This window comes from Hyperoodon ampullatus, assembly GCF_949752795.1.
Source record: "Hyperoodon ampullatus genome assembly, chromosome: 5".
In the NCBI taxonomy this organism is placed as follows: Eukaryota; Metazoa; Chordata; class Mammalia; order Artiodactyla; family Ziphiidae; genus Hyperoodon; species Hyperoodon ampullatus.
In genome coordinates, this window is record NC_136918.1 from 58,581,761 (window position 1) to 58,601,920 (window position 20,160).

A 20,160-nucleotide genomic window follows, 5' to 3' on the forward strand; every position below is an offset into this window, starting at 1 on the left:
TCCCAAAGGGAGGGCAATTCAGTGGAATGATTGGTAGCATAGAAGGTAATATTAGTAACAGTAATAACAACAACAACAGCCAGAGTCAAAAATAAAGATGGCTATCATTGATTGCTTATATGTGCCAAGCATTGTTCTTAGTACTTAATACAATATACACTAACTCATTTAATTCTTGAAACAATTCCCATTAGAGGAGCAGTGCTAATAATATCCATTTTACAAATGAGGTATTAATTGAAAACAAAAAATCCTGAATAACTTGCCCAAGCGCCACAGACAGTAAATGGCAGAGTTGGAATTCGAATCCAGCCAGTCAGGGTGTGCCCACCTTCCCCACGGCCCTGTTATAAGAATGAGGAATGGGAGTTGGGAGTTGGGGGCATCACCAGAGCATGGCCTTCAGATTCAGATAGAGCTGGGTTCACACCCACTCCTCTCCTTACTGCCCTTGGGCAAATTTTTTAACTTTTCTGAATCTCATTTTTCTTATCTGTTAGATGGGAATACAAACATTGCAAACTTGTTTTGAGACTAAAATTATATAATGTCTAGTGCTTGGTACATAACAGTTCCTCACTACATATTAGTCCTGGTAAGAGACAGTGAATGGGGCAGGCAGTAGGAGTGAGGAGAGGATGTTATAATGTGCATTGGACTTCTGTAGCTGGGGATGGTAGCCTGTGCTATGAACCACATGCCATACATGCCATATGTGGGTTAGTTCATTGTCAATATATGTAAATAGTTTGACTCAGCCCTGTCTTCACTACCTCAGTTACAAAGTTATTAGTCTTACCCTGAACAACAGGTAACTGTCAAAATGACTTAGTATAGAGCAGGATCCAGGGCAGAAAGTGGGGCTGGATTCCAGAAGCTGAAGACTGAAATCACAATAATTCATTTATTCATTCACTTAAGAATGAGTGAATGTGCTATGCTCTGGGGTGATAGCGGTGAGTAAGACAGACACAGGCGCTATCTTCTGGAATCTTACATTCCAGTGTGAGTGAAAGACGTTTAACAAACAGTTGAACAGTTATTTGACAGTTCTGATGAACTTCCAAGGACTGTACAGAGAGTATTAAGGGAGAATTTAAGAAGGAAACTGACCTATCTAGGTGGCAGTACGTTCGTTCCCTGATTAAGTAACAACTACATGAGATCAGAGGATGGGTAGATATTGGTGAGGTTGGTAGGGCCCGAGAGGGGCGTTCCCAGCTGTGGAAGCTTGACTCTCAGCAAAGCCTGGGAATCCCCACCCCAGGATCTTCTGCTGCAGAGACCCTTCTAGACACCTCTTTGGGACTTTTCAAGTAAATAAAGTTAGCAGAAAGACCAGTCAGATAAAGCACATGATGAGAATTTTTTTTTTTTTTGCGATACGCGGGCCTCTCACTGTTGTGGCCTCTCCCGCTGCGGAGCACAGGCTCCGGGCGCGCAGGCTCAGCGGCCATGGCTCACGGGCCCAGCTGCTCCGCAGCATGTGGGATCTTCCCAGACCGGGGCACGAACCCGCGTCCCCTGCATCGGCAGGCGGACTCTCAACCACTGCGCCACCAGGAAAGCCCTGAGAACTTTTAACAGAGAAAAGATAAACAGATTTTTTTTTTTTTTGTCTCCATAATACCCTCCACCTTTGGGGCTGTTTCCAGGGTCTCAATTCTGTGTGTTGTACAGCACATAGAACTTGGAAAGCTTCTAAGTTCTAAAAATGGACAAGCTGAGCTGCTTACTCCATGCACACTTCAGCATTTCTCCTTACATACTGATTACACCCCTTTTGGTGGCTTATGCGTGTCTGGGTCTCTGCACATGTGCATGCGTGCTGAGTGGGTGGCCTTGTAGTATATGTATGCATGCATGCTCCAGAGATTGCTTAAGAGCAAAAAATGGGCCTGGGGACTCCTGTCTATACCCCACACTAATGAAGGTGAACACTTAGGTGCACTAGTTGTTAGAAGTGTTTTTCCATTGTGACGGTTTGTTTTTAGTAGTGCCTTTCATTTGTGTACCTCAAAGTATTTGATCAAAACTACAATTTGTTCTTTTATCCCCCTAGTGGAATCGAGATGCATGAAGGTAAGGAGATTGACCCACAGAGGTTGGGGTGCCTGGAATCATTAAGCAGGCCATTCAAATCCAGATTTGTTACCAAGTTCCTCAATCGTGGACAGTGGGGGTCTCCTTTTCGTAGATCCGTGCTCTCCTTTGCATGCCAGCACATCTTTCCCATCTCACATTTAGGTCCCTCTTTTGACTTTACTTGGTTCCCTCTTGTTGAGCTCTTTTGAGGCTTGACCTCCTCATCAATACATTGGCTTTCTGAATGACGTGAAGCTCACCTTTAGTTTTCCTTTTATGAAGAGTCCTCTCTTTCTCGTTTAAAGCCTGCTGACTTTAATGAGCCCAGAACAGGAACTGTGCATTATCCATCTTGGTACCTCCTGCAGAGCCTGCTGACCTAGGACCTGTCACGTAGTAGATGCTATACAAAATGATATTATGTTTGTAAAAACAAGAGACCAGAGAAAATATAAAGACTAGAAAGCCAGATGAAGAAAAAACAGATCCAAATTACAAGGCACAGGGAATTTGATAGTTATTTTTTCCGGTAACCAAAGACAAAAGGGAAGACATTCTCATTTACACTGTTAATACCATCAGAAAAGAAGACCCATTCTGATTCCTGTGGGCTGTTACCTGAATTGTAGGTGGAGGATTCTTGAAGATATAAGCCATCTCATTTATTTATTTATTTTAATTTTATTGAAGTACAGTTGATTTACAATATTGTGTTAATTTCTGCTGTTCTGGAAAGTGATTCAGTTATATATATATATATATATATATATATATATATATATACACACACACATATTATATATTTTTTCATGTTCTTTTCCATTTTGGTTTATCACAGGATATTGAATACAGTTCCTTGTGCAAGTAGGACAAGTAGGACCTTGTTGTTTATCCATCCTATATATAATAGTTTGCAGCTGCTAATTCCAGACTCCCCAAACTCCCAACCCTCCCCCACCCCCCCGACCCTAGCAACCACAGGTCTGTTCTCTGTGTCTGTGATTGTTTCTGTTTCTTAGATAGGTTCATTTGTATCATATTTTAGATTCCACGTATAAGCAATATTTGTCTTTCTCTTTCTGACTTCACTTAGTACGATAATCTCTAGGTCCATCCATGTTGCTGCAAAAGCTATCTCATTTATCATAGATTTTAAATGAATGACAACATTCCTAGGGTTAAAACCTGTTTTTAAAATTCATAGTCCTCTTGGGAGTCATACATCAATGCAGGCTTGGGTGTGAGAAGGATGCATGTCACCCTCGTGTTGTCTGCTTCTCTAAGGGATACTACTTCCTACTAAAGAGAGAGCAGGTTAGCCTAGTGGTAAAAAAGAGCACTGCAAACTGTCACTCATCTGGGTTTACCCTAGTTTTGACACTTCCTGTCTCTCTTACCCCAGGCATGTTGCTTAACCTCCCCTTATTCCACATGTATAAATATGGATAATATTACTTCTCTCATACATTTAGTGTGAGAAGGAAATATAGTTATTTATAAAGCATTTGAGGGACTTCCCTGGTCGCGCAGTGGTTAAGAATTCTCCTGCCAATGCAGGGGACTTGGGTTCCATCCCTGGTCCGGGAAGATCCCACATGCTGAGGAGCAACTAAGCCTGTACTCCACAGTTACTGAGCCTACGCCTCTACAGCCCTCAAGGCACAGCTACTAAGCCTGCACACCACAGCTACTGAAGCCTGTGCGCCTAGAGCCCGAGCTTTGCAACAAGAGAAGCCACCGCAATGAGAAGCCCGTGCACCGCAACAAAGAGTAGCCCCCGCTCGCTGCAACTAGAGAAAAGCCCGCCGGCAGCAATGAAGACCCAACACAGCCATAAATAAATAAATAAATAAATAAATAAATAAATAAATAAAGCATTTGAGAGCAATATGTAGAACACAGTGTTTAGTGCACATTGTTACTACTACGACATCTCTTGTAGACATTTTTCATTTTCTCTCCATAGCACCAACGATTCCCATAGGAGACAATATGCCCTACCCTGTCCAGCTACAGGGCCTTGGTAATCGCTGTTTCTCTGCCAGGAAACCAATCCCTCCTCAGTCACATCATATTATACTTTTTCTTTCCCCTAACTGGGTAACCTCCCGCATGGCTTTTAAAATTCAGCTCACACTTGGATTTTTCGGCTCTCTCCCCTCATGCCCCTAATTACATCAGCTACCCATACCTCTCAAGTTAGTAATTTTGCATGTATCTGTATCATTCTTTGATTTCCATTTGTGTTCCCCACGAGACTATAGTAAGTTTCATTGTGGAAGGGCTTGAATGTTTTATGTCCATTGTTGTATTACACTCGGCCCTCTGTATTCGCAGTGTTAGTTGAATCTGAGGATGTGTAACCCACGGATATGGCAGGCCGACTGTGCTATGCTACTTTACATAAGGGACTTAAACATCTGTGGATTTTGGTATCCATGGAGGATCCTGGAACCAATCCCTTATGGATACTGAGGGACGACTGTATTATATTATTATTATTATTATTATTATTATTATTTAGCATTGTGCCTGGGATAGAGTAGCAGATAAATATTTATTGAATGAATCCATTTAGTTTAGGGTTAACATATACAACAAATCCAAGTGCTGCTTGCAGTATGCTGTGGCAAAGACCCAAGTTCTATCAGTGCTGCAATGAAGAAATATGGGCTTGAGCAACTCGTTGAATCATGCTAGACCAGTTTCCTTAGATCTGTAAATATATAGTTTGCAGGTGCTTACCCACCTTGAGATAATTTTAGAGGATCCATACATGCTTAAGTCTCATTTAATGTTTCATATATTTTAATATTTAATAAACTGATTTTTTTTAAAACCCTCAAACTCAATGTTATATACCAACTTTGAACACACTAGAAAATTGCAACTTCTCAAGGGGGAGGGAGGGTGGGGGAGGGATGGATTGGGAGTTTGGGATTAGCAGATGCAAACTATTATATATAGGAAGGATAAACAACAAGGTCCTACTGTATAGCACAGGGAACTCTATTCAATATCCAGTGATAAACCATAATGGAAAAGAATATGAAAAAGAATATGTGCATGTATGTATAATTGAATCACTTTGCTGTACAGCAGAAATTAACACATTAAAGTCAACCGTATTTCAATAAAATAAATTAAAAAATAAAAGAAAACAGCAACTTTTCAATTTGTAATCTGGGTTACTCCATTCGTGTGCAGAATGTCATTCAGTATGAATTTTCCCCTGAAATTTTAAGGCATGCTTTTTAAGAGTAATTGTTACCACTTACAATTACCTATCTGAGGAAATGTAGATTTTCTCTATCCTTTGGAACCAAAACAAAACTGAAAATTAATAAGATATTGAAGCTGATATGTGACTTTTTCTTTCAAAAATTCTAAATTTGTCTTCACTAAAATAGCCCCTTTGTTGTCATTGATTAACTTTATATCTAGATATTACATAGTTTAATTTTTTTAAGAGTTTAGTCATCCTTTGTTTCTTTTCTTTTTTTTTTTTTTTTTGCGGTACGTGGGCCTCTCATTGTTGTGGCCTCTCCCATTGCGGAGCACAGGCTCCGAACGCGCAGGCTCAGCGGCCATGGCTCACGGGCCCAGACGCTCCGCGGCATGTGGGATCTTCCCGGACCAGGGCACGAACCCGCGTCCCCTGCATCGACAGGCGGACTCTCAACCACTGCGCCACCAGGGAAGCCCTGTTTCTTTTTTTTTAACTATTTATTTTATATTGTAGTATAGTTGATTAACAATGTTGTGTTAGTTTTGAGTGTACAGCAAAGTGATACAGTTATAAATATACACGTATCTATTCATTTTCAAATTCTTTTCCCATTTAGGTTGTTACATAATATTGAGTAGAGTTCCCTGTGCCCTACAGTAGGTCCTTGTTGGTTATCCATTTTAAATATAGCTGTGTGTACTACATATAATAGTTTAATTTATAAAAATAAATGTTTACTGATTTTAAAAGTCTAGTTTTTGTTGAGGCTGTATATTGGCATCCTGAATAAAATTTCTGTTGGAGAAAGGGATTTTAGTGCTACAAATTATTAAATTTTTTTAAAATCACATTTTAGAAGATGTTAGTAATCCCTACAAATTCTAATAGTCTATGATTCTTTAACAATAACTTGTCTTCAATTTTTTGTCGCATTCAGTCAGCGACGAAGGTGAAAATGGTAGACATGTTAGCACAAAAACCTGCCTAATGCCAGCAACCACTGTGGAGAGCAGGACAGGTGAGCAGGAACAGAAGTGGTTCTAGCCAGTGTCCGAACATCAGGGTGTAGTCGCATTTATGAGTCTGTACACCTCATACTTCCTTGAGAGCTCGAACTGACCAGTGCCTTGGATTGTTGTAAGAATTACACAGGTTTATTTCTCTTCCATGGGTTGAGAGCTGAACGTTGGGCAAAACCCTTTGTTATAGAGCACACTAATATGAAGTGTCTCGTTAATTCCATTTTTAAATCCTACTATATTATAGGTGCTTAAAGTATATTCCCCTGTGTAATAAATATGCAACTTAAAGTCCCTCCATTATCCCCTGGAATCATTCATAAGCAAATATTAGTGTGTGCTAACAAGCTCCTTTAATTGGAGGACCAAAGGCAGGTTTCTCTTCAGCCCTGGCTTAAGGTGCTCCTAAACTCTTCTTTCATGATTTAGCAGCTTTGGTTTTATCACCGTAGGTAATTGCCCTTCTTCTGTCTAGGAGTTTTCAGTTTAGAATTAAGACCACTGACTTTGAAGTCAGACGAATCTTGGCTTTGGATCTTAGCTCTAACATTTAAAATAGGAATAAACTCTCTGAAACTCATTTTCCTTATTTGTTCAATGGGATCATTAAAAACATGTATTTCCTAGAGCTGTTTTGAATATTAAATGAGATAATACACATACAACCTCTGGGACAAAACATTACGTAAGGTTGGCTTTGGCTATATTTTATGACCACAGTTGTGGTCATCATATAGTCATCAGAGGTGGTCGGTGGCTTGAAAACATTGTCTGGGATCACCCGTTTCCTTGCATTTGAAAACCACTGTCTCTTCACCTGTTTTATCATCTTGCAGGAGGCTGGTTCTCGTTTTTCACATAGAAGTGTTCTCTGCAAGCAGTAAGAGAAGTCCACCCCTACACACAAATACTTTTCAAGTCTCTGCTGCGTCGCATTTCCTAATGTCCCATTGGCCAAAGCAAATCACATGGCCAAGCCCAGAGACAAGCAGAGGAAATGGACTCCACCTCTTCAGGTGGGAGGCTGCCACATATCGGGCCATTTTTCCTTTTAGTCTACCACAAATAGTAAGCAATAAATAGATTCTTGTCATCTTGAGAAAAAACAATCTTCTTTATGTTGATAATAAAGCTGTGCTTACATAAGCACTTAATCATTTCTAAGCCTTAGGAGGTGACTTTGATAGGTATTCTTTTTCCCATTTGCAGGGGAAAATATCTGGCATTCGGAGAGTTTAAATGGCCGTGCCTGACTTTACATAATAAGTCAGCTTGGACAAGATTTTTTTTTTTTTTTTTTTTTTTTTTTGCGGTACGCGGGCCTCTCCCGCCGCGGAGCACAGGCTCCGGACGCGCAGGCTCAGCGGCCACAGCTCACAGGCCCAGCCGCTCCGCGGCACACGGGATCCTCCCGGACTGGGGCACGAACCCGCGTCCCCTGCATCGGCAGGCGGACCCTCAGCCACTGCGCCACCAGGGAAGCCCTGGACAAGATTTTGAAGTCTTCTGATTGAAATAATGGTTCTTCCTAGAGTATTGGACTTAGCTTATTAAAATTACTCCCTTTTAACATTTGTGACAATTTGGTACCATTACTTTGTTTTTCACTATGACCCAGTGGTCATTAGTTTCCCAGTGAGCTTGATCCCTGTGCTCAATTCTCAGGACATAAGAATAATCCATTTACAAAATAGAAGATAAGCTTCTTATAACTTTGTAATCTAATCCTAACCCCAGTTGTTGTTTTGTCCTTTTGAAAGCATCGTAACCCATCTCCTTCAATGAGCCAAGAGGTTGGACTGCTTATGAAGGGGTTAAATGTGTTCTTATGGTCATAATAAGTGCCTCCCTTTCAGTTTCACTGAGTAACTTACGGCCATCATTGCACTAGTCTTGAAATCTGGATAAACAGTAGCCCTGAAGGCCTGATGAATTTCACGCTCACTTACAAGGCCATATAAGATCAGGATCAAGGTTATATATTAGAGCTACGTAACCATGATCCACAGTGGTTCCATAACTGTGTTTGGAATTTAAACAATTTAAACCTAAAACTCAAGTTACTTATATTCCTGCCCTCTCCTACCTTTGTTATTTATTTATTGGTTGAGAAGATTAATAATAATGTTTAGTTTGTATTATATTTTATAACTTTCACATACTTCATTTAATTTTCACAGAAGATTGGGACATATAATAATATTGATACTATTATAAAATCTGTATCTCCTTATAGATGAGAAAAATTAGGCTCCAAAAGGTAGGCTGCCTTCCTGAGATCATGCGGCCAGAAAGGAGTGGAGCTCAAGCTGAACGTGCACCCCACCTGCCACCCCTCATTTTCCTGACTTAATGCATATGCTTTCTTCATTACCATGTTGCCTCAGTTTACCTTTGCAAAGCCATGGAGAACATGCTGACTTCATTCTGGTCTCCAGTACTATTTATTTTGGATTTAATTATATACTAAATCACACTGTTATTTAACTGTTTCATAAGTTCTTGTTTCCTTAATGATATGGTGAGCTTCTTTAGGCACTTTTTCCTCCTCTCTTTCTCCCGCATCAGCCACCATCCCGTTGAGAACCTGAGGCAGGCAGCAAATACTTGTAGAACCAGCCCCGCTTCTCACTAAGAATGACCCAAGCTGAGTCTGTCCGGCGGCCGCTGGAAAATGACGGGTGTTTTACTGTCTCATGTGCTTGCCTCTTTAATCGAAAGCAGATGCCAGACTGCCCCAGAAACCCTCAGGTTTGTTTTCTCCGCTTTTATCTAGGCTTCCCTAACGTACATCTGCTCACATCCTATATTCATCCATGATTATCAGGCCCCGCGTGGTGGGTTTAAAATAGCTAACATGCACACTTGTCAGACATTTGGAGGCCTGCTGCAGGACCCTGCAACAAGTTGAAGGACTGTGAAGGTCATTCTCTCCTAAGGATTGCAGTGAAGGTGTAGGCAGTTTCTGACAGCCGCAGGGAAGATTCCTTTGGTCGGCATGTGCCATCCCCTGCCCCCATCCCAGCCCCTCACTCCTCTACTTTGTTAAGGCCACGTGCTTCTTCTTAGCTCAGCGTCCCAAGCATACATTCTATTTTGAGACTACCTAGTCTTTGACTTAGTTAAGCCACGTCATATGTAACATACTGCGTTCTTCTAGGTTTGCAAACCTCCATTGCTTTTTACTAAACCTTATTTTTGTGTGGTCAGCAAATGTCAGCGTTTCACCACTCTCCTCCTCTTGTTTTTACCAGTTCCTTTCAAGCTGTAAGGAATGCTGCTGTAAGTGGTTGGAACTTTTGTAGGTATTCATTCTTTTATTCATATTTATTCACAGGCAGTTTGCTTGATGCTAGGATGTTATTTATAAAGATCAAAAGCAGGCAGGATCTCTGTGTTGATAGTTTTTATGGATTGACAAGGAAGAGAGGCTTCAATCAAATGTTTAGATAGATAAATGTGGATTGCCATTCTGGTAGGTGCTGCAAAGGAAGAGACACGTGACGATCCTTGGGGCTAGAACCACAGGCAGGCAGATCAGAGAACTTTGCTGGGGAAGGGATCCTGGAACTGAGATCTGAAGGCAGAAGAGAGCTTACAAGCCATGGAGAAGGGAATCAAGTAAAAGGGCAATTATGACACAGTATGACCCATACCTCTGTTCTAGTACCAACAAATGTGTGTGCAGGTTTGGGGGTGGACAGGATATAGTGGGGAGACTTGACATTACCCGAGAGAATTAGGGAAAACATCCCTCAAGAGTGTCCATTAAACTCAGTCAGGAAGAATGAGTCGAAATTATGTGAAGAAGAGGAAGGGGAAAGAAGACACTCATGGGAGACCACAGAAGGACCCAGCAATGTAGAGACCAAGTAGCTGGAGGAGGTGAGGGTACGGACAGGGACACGCCATGAATGGTCTTTCAGGTAATGGCCATGTAACATCTTACACGCAGAGATTCTTACTGCTGCATCTAAAACAGTTTTCCTGGGCTAGAAATTTTTTCCACCAACCTCAAGAATAAAATACTATGTAAAAGTCCAATTGATGTGTACACTTCAAAGTAAAATTATGAAGGACTTCCCTGGTGGTCCAGTGGTTAAGACTCCACACTCCCAGTGCAGGGGACCTGGGTTCGATCCCTAATCAGGGAACTAGATCCCGCGTGCTGCAACTAAGGCCTGGCACAGCCAAATAAATAAATAAATATTTTTAAAAAAAATTATGGGAGGACACACACACTCTTCACCAGTGATGTCAGGTTCTCTTAAAAAGGCCCAAGTTAGTGGACTCCAAATTGAAACTGGGAATGAGTGAAATCTGAATTAGGAAACTTACTCTGTAGGAGGGTTCTTTCTTTTCACATTCGTGGCACTACCACATGTCCCCTTTCTTTTCATGTGTACTTTCCTGAAGGTGAGATGGGTACTCCTGCTTTGTGAACATCCTCAGATGGAGGGAACTTACCCTTGCTCCCTTTCCCATCTGACTTTCATCATCTTCCATCAGGGACTTCAATAAAAGGAGACTTCAAAGAAAATGAACCTAACAAATTTTAAATCGAAGAGCCTGTATTTTTTTTCTTTTCACTTTTCTTAACCTTCCCTATACCAGGTATGATCAGTGATAGGTACTTGATGGACATAGTACCCAGAGGCCTAGAGTGAGTTTTATCTTAATAGCTTGTCTACCTTAATCTCTTCCAGGTGAAAGGATGAGGAATTTTTTTTTTTCCTAGCAGGTTGCCTGCTATATTGGTTTGCTGTACAAACAGAAGACCCCCTTGGACTGCCAATGTGTTATCTTGTAAATTTTTTCTTTGTAGTCAAGGAAGAAAGTCAAGTTATTTGGTAATTATGCTTGTTTGTTACCACAGAAGAAAAAACTTAAGAAAGAAATTATTGCATAGTTGATATAGATGGTGATGAAAAACAGAATCCTACTAAAGACACTGGATTTTCATGACAATATTTATTGTTCTAATATAGGATGAAGAGGAAGAAATCAAACAAGAAATTAACATGTTGAAGAAATATTCTCATCACCGGAATATTGCTACATACTATGGTGCTTTTATCAAAAAGAACCCACCAGGCATGGATGACCAACTTTGGGTATGTAGTGCTGCCCAAATTTGCTTTTCTTACATAGAAAACACCCAGGACTGAATAGTGCATTTCTCTATCCTCATTACTAAGTTCAGTTGTTCTTTGAAATCCTTTACTCCATGATATCCATAAATTGTGTTTTCGACGTTTTCTTCCATTTCCTTGAATAACTGTCTATCTTCTGTCCCTTAATGTGGACCATCCCTAAAGCTAGTTGTTAGGTTCTCTGTTTTTTTTCCCACTAATGACTACCTTTATTGAGTTTTTATCATACTTTAGGTACCATACTGTTTGCTTTTTATGAATTTTATCATTTATTCCAGCTCTTTGAGGTAGACATTATTATTATCTTCATTCTTTTGGATGACAAAACTAAGGTTTACAGAGAAGTAAACTCATGTCCTGTATTTTGGCTTAAACATCTTTGCTGCAGGCAGTTTCACCACAAGCAGTTTCGCCACACAACTAATTGGCCATAGACAATTTTGCTGTAAAAGATAAAATAATGAATATAAAATAAAGGACAAAAGGAAACGAAAAACTAATAACAATTTTTAAAAGATTTTACTGTGAAAAATGAAAATTCAAAAAATATTTGAATACATTTAAAATGTGTATAGATCTATGGTTATAGTTGTATTCAGGTATATTTTAGAGAAAGCTGGTATTGAATTCAGGTATGTTTTAAAGACTTTTGATGTCCGTCATTAAAGATTCAGGATCTAATATTGAATGTAAGTTCTTTACAATATAAAAAATACAAAAAATGCAATAATCAAAGTAAAAAATGCAAATAGCTAATTTAAGAAATATATGATGAGAAGGAATTTGGTAGCCTTTAGAGATGAAGAGTTTTTATAAATCAATAAGAAAATATGTGAAATGATTAATAGAAAGATTGAGTTAAGACAAGGCAGCAATTAACAAAGTAATAAATATCAATTACCAATAAAGATGTTTTTAAAGTGTAATCTTACTGGCAATATAAATGCAAAAGAAAACAAGAATTAGATACCACTTCTTACCCAGGAGATTGGCAAAGATTATTTTTAATGATATACTCAGAGTGGACATTCACGCCCCCTGCTTGTAGAAATGAATGTTGGTACAACTTTACACAAGGACAGTTGGAACACACACACACACACACACACACACACACAGAGAGAGAGAGAGAGATATCTATATCTATATTTAATCTCCCAAAGAAAATGCCTTACTTTTGACCCAGTATTTTCACACACAGGAATGTATCCTAAATGAATATTTGGGTAACTACATAAAAATATATGTAGATGCTAACTAATAGGGAATCACTTAAGTAAATCCATTAAGGGACAATATTCAGCCAGTTAAAATGATGTAGATCTATGTTTACAAATGGATGAACATGAGCAATTATAGTAAGGGTTTTTAAAAGCTTTTTTAGAGGCTATGATTAGATATAGTACATTTTCTTTTTTTGTCAAAAAAAGAAAGAAAAAGGAAAAAATATATATACATATATTAACATGACGGGGATGTCTAGAATAATGTACGCCAATAATGTTGAAGATATTTGTTTCTGGGTAGTAATTTCAGTAATTTAATTTTGGAAACTTTTTTCATGTCTTTCTTAATTGCTTCTCATTGGGCTATCTTTGCTCCTCATATAGACAGGCTCTGAGGACAAGGAATGTGTCTTCTGCATCTCAGTGTCTTCCTCAACACTAGGAAGGGGCTGGGCATTTGATGCTGACAAAATAGTTGTTTTGTTTATGAAAGTGATATTATTGGTACAAACTTAGTGGCTATTATTATGATGATGATTATTATTATTACTACTACTATTGCTACAGGTACTTGTGAGAGTTCAGTTTCCCTGTGGCCTGCATGTTCAGCAGGATATGATGAGATGGCACAAGTTTAAATATCTCTGTGTTCCCAAAGGACTTTTATACTGCCAGGAATCTAACATTTTAGCAATGACCCCTGCCTTGCTTCAAGCTGCAGCAGATGACAAGAGGAGAATGATAGCTATTTTGATACTGTCTGCAGAAGCATTTTTTGGTTTGGTCAGAGCTATGGCTCCAGATTAAAAGAAAGCATTAATACAGCTTTGGAATCACCTCTGGCTTATCACCTGAGGTAGTACAACTATTTCCAGATGAGTCACACATAACTATTAATATCATTCCTTTTGTGAGATGGGCCAGACAGGATAGTTTTCTTATTAGGCTGAACTATTAAAATTTGGGTATATATATTACAAATCATTGGTTGAGGAAGGAGAGGAGTGGTCAAGCAGGGCTTGACTTGTTTTCGCCTTTTTCCTAATGCTGAGATTTTTTTAAGCTGGAAAGAAAACTAGTTGTCATTTATTTTACTGGATCCCAGTGAAGCTAATTGTCTTTCTCAGAGCCTCCGAGCTCATTAATGGATGGACACAGGACAAGAATGCAGATGTCTTGAAATGTGACAGTTTAGCTTGGCCTGAAGTTCTGCGAAAGACACTGGAAGTTTTGGGGTTTTTAAATTTTTTTTTTTTTTTAAATGAGCAAAATCTGCAGTCCATTTTCAGACTGGCACTGGAAGAAAGAAGCAAGCCTGTTTGCATCTGCATGGCACAAACAGGAGGTTTTATGCTCTGGAAACAAGTCACTGCCCACCATTTCGCACCCTGGCCAGTTGCTCTTCCCATGGAGATGGCTGTGGTTGCTGGGAGCTAGGAGTCTGCATGAGTATGTGTTCATTTATTCATCCATTCATTCATTCATCCAACAAATACATATCAAGCACTTGCTAGACGCAAGGCATTCTTACGGACACTTACGATATATCAATGAACAAAAGTGATAAAAGCCCCTACTTGCATGCAGCTTACATTCTTGCTACAGACCACAAACAATAAACATAATAAGTCAGAAAGCTACTCAGCATGCTGGAAGAGGATAAATGCCTGGAAGAGCAGGGAAAGACGAATGAGGATTGCAGGTAGGTGCTGCAGTGGCCAGGGGAAGCCCCATTGTAGATAACTCGAGGAAGGGCATTCCAGGCCCGGTGTTTTCCAGGAATAACAATGAGGCCAGTGTGACTGGAAGATGTGGGAATGAGACCTGGGCCAGATCAGGCAGGGCCTTACAGGACATTGGTAGGATGTCAGCTTTTACTCTGAGTGAGCTGGGGGCCACTGGAGGGTTTTGAAGATGAAGGGATGGAATCTGACCCATAGAGTGAAGGGGTCCCTCTGGTTGCTGGGTTGAGACTAGACCAGATGGGGGCCAGAGGAGGAGCAGGAAGGCCAATGAGGAGACTGTTTGAGCAAGCTGATCCGCTTCCTGAATTTCACAAAGGGGCGTCTACAAGTAGTGATCACTTCCAAACCTGCGCCGTGGCGGGAGGAACTCTGCCTTCACATTCCATTTTCCCCACCTGCAATCAAATGCTGGTGGCAAAATGCAGCAATTATATGCCCCACATTCTGCTTGGTAGACAGAGAGCCTCCCTTTTGTCAGATTTGTGCCCATGCAGAGGACTCTTCTGACTGTCCCCACTAGAAATGGTCCATTAGCTTCTATGTCACTGGGGATAAAAATACAAAGCTATGAAATGCCTCATGGGTACAGGAGCATCATTTCTTTTTCTAGTTGTTCTTCTTCTATTTGATGGCAAACTAAGGAGGAACTTAGAAAATTAAAGGCAGAACGGAAACATAATAGTTGGTAAATTAACACCAGATCACAATATTGATGGGAACTTGGCTATAGAATATAATAGTGTGTACTTGTTCCAAGGCCTCTGACTCACTAAATTTGGGCCATTCTGTGTTAATAACAATGGCAAGTAATATTTATCACCTACTTACGATGTGCCAAGTACTGTATTTGTTTGCATTCTCATATTATTTCATTAGATCTTCACAATCCCTCTACAAATTAGATATTCTCATTATCCCCACTTTACAGATGAGGAAATTAGCCTCAGAGCAGTTAAGAAGTTTGCTTAAGGATTCACAACTAGTGAGTGATGAAGCCAGTGTATTAGCTAACCCCAAGCTGCCTCATGCTAGAATCAAGCCCCTGAACCCTACATTCTTCTCCTTTTTGTTGTGAAAAATAGTTCCAATAGTTGGGAAAATAGCTTCAGAGGTTGGTGTTCCAAATAGGACTAAAGCTTTGCGTTTACACAAATTTATTTTGAGTTCACCGTTCATCTTCATTTGTCAGTTTCCCCAGCTTCCAAAGAGGACAGCAAGACCTGCTAGCTGCTACGAAGACAGTATTTCTTAAGTCTAAGAAATATACTTTGAAAAGTACATTAAACCTTTTGGGAGTGTTTTAGCAAATAATTGCAAAGGTCACAGATAGTTGACTCTTTGGGCTAATGGCATTCTGTTAGGATTACATTTATATAAAAATATTATTATGGATTGTATAGAGACAGAGCCTGTAGCAACCAAGAGCAGCACTCTAACATTTATTCCCAGTTTTCAGGTGACAGGAACTATTCCCCAGGTATTTCTTTTGCAGTGGCTGGAGGACAGAGGTTTGCACATAGGCCACCAACCAATATATGTGCTGTTTCAGGTGTCTGATTGAATTATAATCTGTGTGAATTCTATCAGTCTTGTCGTAGAGATAAACTGTTGTTTAGTACCAGCTCTTTGTGGAAATACAACTACTTCTGATAACGGCCAAGTAATTCTCCCTTATCAACTGCTCAGGGCCTGACCCGGAAATCAAAAAAGGGAGCTCTTTCAATAAAGATTCCGATCTCTCAGAAACAAGGCGAACCCTGACACACAGCATGGCCATCTCATTCTGCTGCATCTCAGCAAAGAGAGGCTCTCCACTTTGCTGCGTGCCATTCAGACACCAGGAGTGAGAAGGCCTGTGTATTAAATGGGTTAATTTCCTAAAGTTAGAAAGCGAAATCACACATATTTTGCTACCTTTTTTTGATACCACCTCAACAATCACAGGGCTAGACTATCTTATAAAAGGAAAAACATTTCTGATTAGCTTCCAAAATGTAGGTTGGTCAAGTGGCATAGCAGATTATTATACTGAGATGACTCAATAAGCCATTTATTAGACTGTATCCCTGAAGACTTGCAGAGCTAAGCATTAAGAAATTATATTGTGGGGCTTCCCTGGTGGCCCAGTGGTTGAGAGTCCGCCTGCTGAGGCAGGGGACACAGGTTTGTGCCCTGGTCCGGGAAGATCCCACATGCCGCGGAGCGGCTGGGCCCGTGAGCCATGGCCGCGGAGCCTGCGCGTCCGGAGCCTGTGCTCCGCAATGGGAGAGGCCACAAGAGTGAGAGGCCCGCGTACCGCAGAAAAAAAAAAAAAAAAGAAATTATATTGTGTGCATTTAGGGGAAACATTCTAGCAGCTGCCTGAGACCTGGCCTGGAGTCCTGAGACCTGGCCTGGAGTTCTGAGACCTGGCCTGGAGCTCAGAGACCTGGAGTCTCACCTTGAGCAGAGGCAGCATCACTGTCATTGGTTTCTTTCTTATAAAAACGATAAATTTGGACGAGATCTGAGTTTTCAGATTGGCGACCCGGAGACTAATTGCTGCCCAGGTAAATGGGTTTAGTTTGGCCCACATAAGGTGGTGGTGCTTTAATGATGCCAACGTTAGAAAAAAATACAGCAGTTCCACACAAAAGTCTGGATTCCTTGAAAGGTTTTGAAAAATCAGATGATCTGGAACTCTTGGGCCTGAATATCAGCAGCATGTTAGAGCAGTAGCTTGGCTGTCTAGAGGGCACGCGCCCACTCCAATTGCACAAGAGGCCTGTCACTGCCTGCTGTCTTCCATGCACGCTCCACTTCATGCACTGACATTGCTTGTCCGCACCCCATGTAAGATCATCTGGGAATGAGATACTGGGATGAACCAAGATGTCTTTCAATCACCAATGGGGGATCCTTTCTAGAATCTGCAGTGATGTTAGCCACAGCCCCCGAAATCCAAGTTTCTTATAGTTTGGATTTACATTGCTGTAGCATCTTGGTTTGGCAAAAAGCATACCTACTAACATTTTTGGTTGTCTTAAGATTGAAATGTAAAGTGCTGCAGATAGCACCATTAAAAATCCAACCACCTGTAGCTGAGTCTCCTGAACAGTTCATTGAAATTTACTCTTTTCTTAGTTCTATGCATCAGAAATGAGGCTTTCATAGGGCAGAGGGGGTTAATTAGTGTTTGATAATTTTATTACTAAAGAATTCTCTTCCTTCATATATACAGCCTAGGTCACTTGTCTGGAGAGGTGATTGAATCTTACTATCTGTGAGTAGAAATTTGTAAAGGCTGAATTTGGTAAATATAGAAGCATGCCTGAAATAGTAGGAGGAGGGATTGTAAACAGGCTCCCAGTCCTGGAGCTGCCCCATTGCATGACCCGTAGAGACAATGTAAGTTGCTTACATACAAACACAGAGCTAAAGCTACACCTGATTTAATAGTTTGCAACTGGGCTTGAGTTCAGCTTTAATGGAGTCATTTTTATGAATGAATGGGTGATTAATTCTTGTCACAGGACAAGAATGTGAAAATGATTTCTTCTTTTATCCCAATAAATTTCATTTGAACTGTGCTTAAACTGCTTTTCACCTTAGCAAAAGGAAGACTTTATATATGCTTACAGTTACTCTGCTAATGGTCTATACAACCCTCTGGTTCCTATTCTAGATTAATTTTGAGCCAAAGCCAATATGCCTGTTTGTGTTGCACTTCTCAAACTTCTCAACTACCAAGTCTCTTAGTCCTAAGTCCTCTAAAGCCAGTGTTGCTTTTACTTTTCCTATTTTTAACTTTCCTGAAAACTTGCTCCCCTATCCCCACCCCAAATTCTTCTAAAACTAGCCTTTAAGGTTAGTTTCTATGATTGAGTCCATGACTCAAGTGGACATGTGGTGATTTATCCCTAACAGGAAATACCCTCCAGAAGATCTTGCATGCATACTGAGAAACTGGAGCACCAGGTACCAAATCCAAGAGGCAGCTAACTTCTCTTTCTTTGAATGCTGTCATGCTGACTCTAAGATGGCTCTCTCCTTAGACATGGGCGACTACTGAGTATTTCTAGTTGTCCTTTGAGCAGGCTTCTTGTTGCTAAAAATACCAGCTGGCTTAGTAGATTCAAACTGTGATTGTCATTCTCAACATATAAAGTTGTTCATATCCAGAAACTTTATTGACAAAACCTGAGACTTCACATCCTTGGGGCTCATCTTTTTATGTTTGGAAGACTTAGAATTTGTGGGACTTAGAATTTGTGGTTATAAGCATTCTGTTTTCAAGTCCAAGAATATAATTCAGAAGCCAAAGGAGTTTTTGTTTCCCCAAATACATGCTAGTTTAAAAATGAATGCAAGGGACTTCCCTGGTGGTGCAGTGGTTAAGAATCTGCCTGCCAATGCAGGGGACACAGGTTCGATCCCTGGTCTAGGAAGATCCCACATGCCGTGGAGCAACTAAGCCCGTGTGCAACAAATACTGAGCCTGCACTTTAGAGCCCGCGAGCCACAACTACTGAGCCCGCGTGCCACAACTACTGAAACCCGTTCACCGAGAGCCCGTGCTCCGCAACAAGAGAAGCCACTGCAATGAGAAGCCCACACACGGCAAGGAAGAGTAACCCCTGCTCACCGCAACTAGAGAAAGCCCGCATGCAGCAACAAAGACCTAACTCAGCCAAAAATAAATAAATAAAAATAAACAAATAAATAAAAATTTTTAAAATTAATAAAAATGAATGCAAAAGCCAGTATAGGTTGCTTTTCCAAATTTGAAATTCCCCACAGTTTTGCTTTACCTTTGCATCAGTTAACTGAAATGATAAATGTATAACCACCAATTTTTGTACTTCCATACACACATTTTATATTGTGCAACTTAAACTACCTTTGGCAAATGAAGCAGCATTCTGTAACAAAGTACTGAGTTTGGGTTTTGTTAACACCTTCATAAATCATGCAGATGGGATCTTTGGCTATTCCCAGCTACACATGATAAAAATATCCTGTGCCTTGCTGATGTTTCTGGACCTTCAAGGTCAATAGGCTGATCCTTTGCAGACTTGTGAATTCTTGGAAGTTTATCTTTCCTCTCCTTTTCTTAGATTGCATCTGCAATTGCTTGGTGCAGACTTCTTTCATCTTAGGTCGACTTTCATCCTCCCTCTCCCTCCTCTTCCTCACCCCTGTCTCCCACCCCTCCTTTTACTATAAAAGAGAAGGAATCTGTTAGTAGTCATTTTTCCTGTGGGTGACTGACTAGTGACATTTGGGGGGAATATGTTCTTGTCAAGATATTCTAGGCTAGTCCTGCAGTTTTAAAATACCTTAAAGCTTTGTTTCTTGTTATAGGAACTTAAAACCAATTAACTAGCAAGTGAGTGAATACTATAGGGACCCCAGAAATCATCCTAAGCCTCTTAGGCTGGCTCTGCGAATAAACCTTTTAAAATTCGTTCAGAGGTGACTCGCGTTGGAAAAAGCAAGTTAGAAGTGACCACATCTGCTGATTCCAAACCCATGCCCCTCCCGGTTAGGGGGTAACCTCAGGGAAGACTCACCTAGTGCTTCTGGGACTCCTTCTGGGATCAGCTGAGGCCAGAGACTCTTTTCTTTTCTTTTTTTTATTGGAGTATAGTTGCTTTACAATGTTGTGTTGGTTTCTATTGTGCAGCAAAGTGAATCACGTATACATAAACATAGATCCTCTCT

At 40.5% G+C, this 20,160-nt stretch overlaps 1 protein-coding gene across 8 annotated transcripts in view; it reads left to right on the top strand.

The window, feature by feature from the left end:
- TNIK (TRAF2 and NCK interacting kinase) overlaps window positions 1–20,160 on the top strand; it is a gene marked incomplete at both ends in the record, with an annotated part of 410,421 nt that overhangs the window by 251,446 nt on the left and 138,815 nt on the right. For all 8 annotated transcript variants that reach the window (XM_079704808.1, XM_079704809.1, XM_079704812.1 and 5 more), the window contains one exon: window positions 11,322–11,447. In XM_079704808.1, the coding sequence (XP_079560934.1) occupies window positions 11,322–11,447 (126 nt within the window). The remainder of the gene's footprint in view (window positions 1–11,321; window positions 11,448–20,160) is intronic.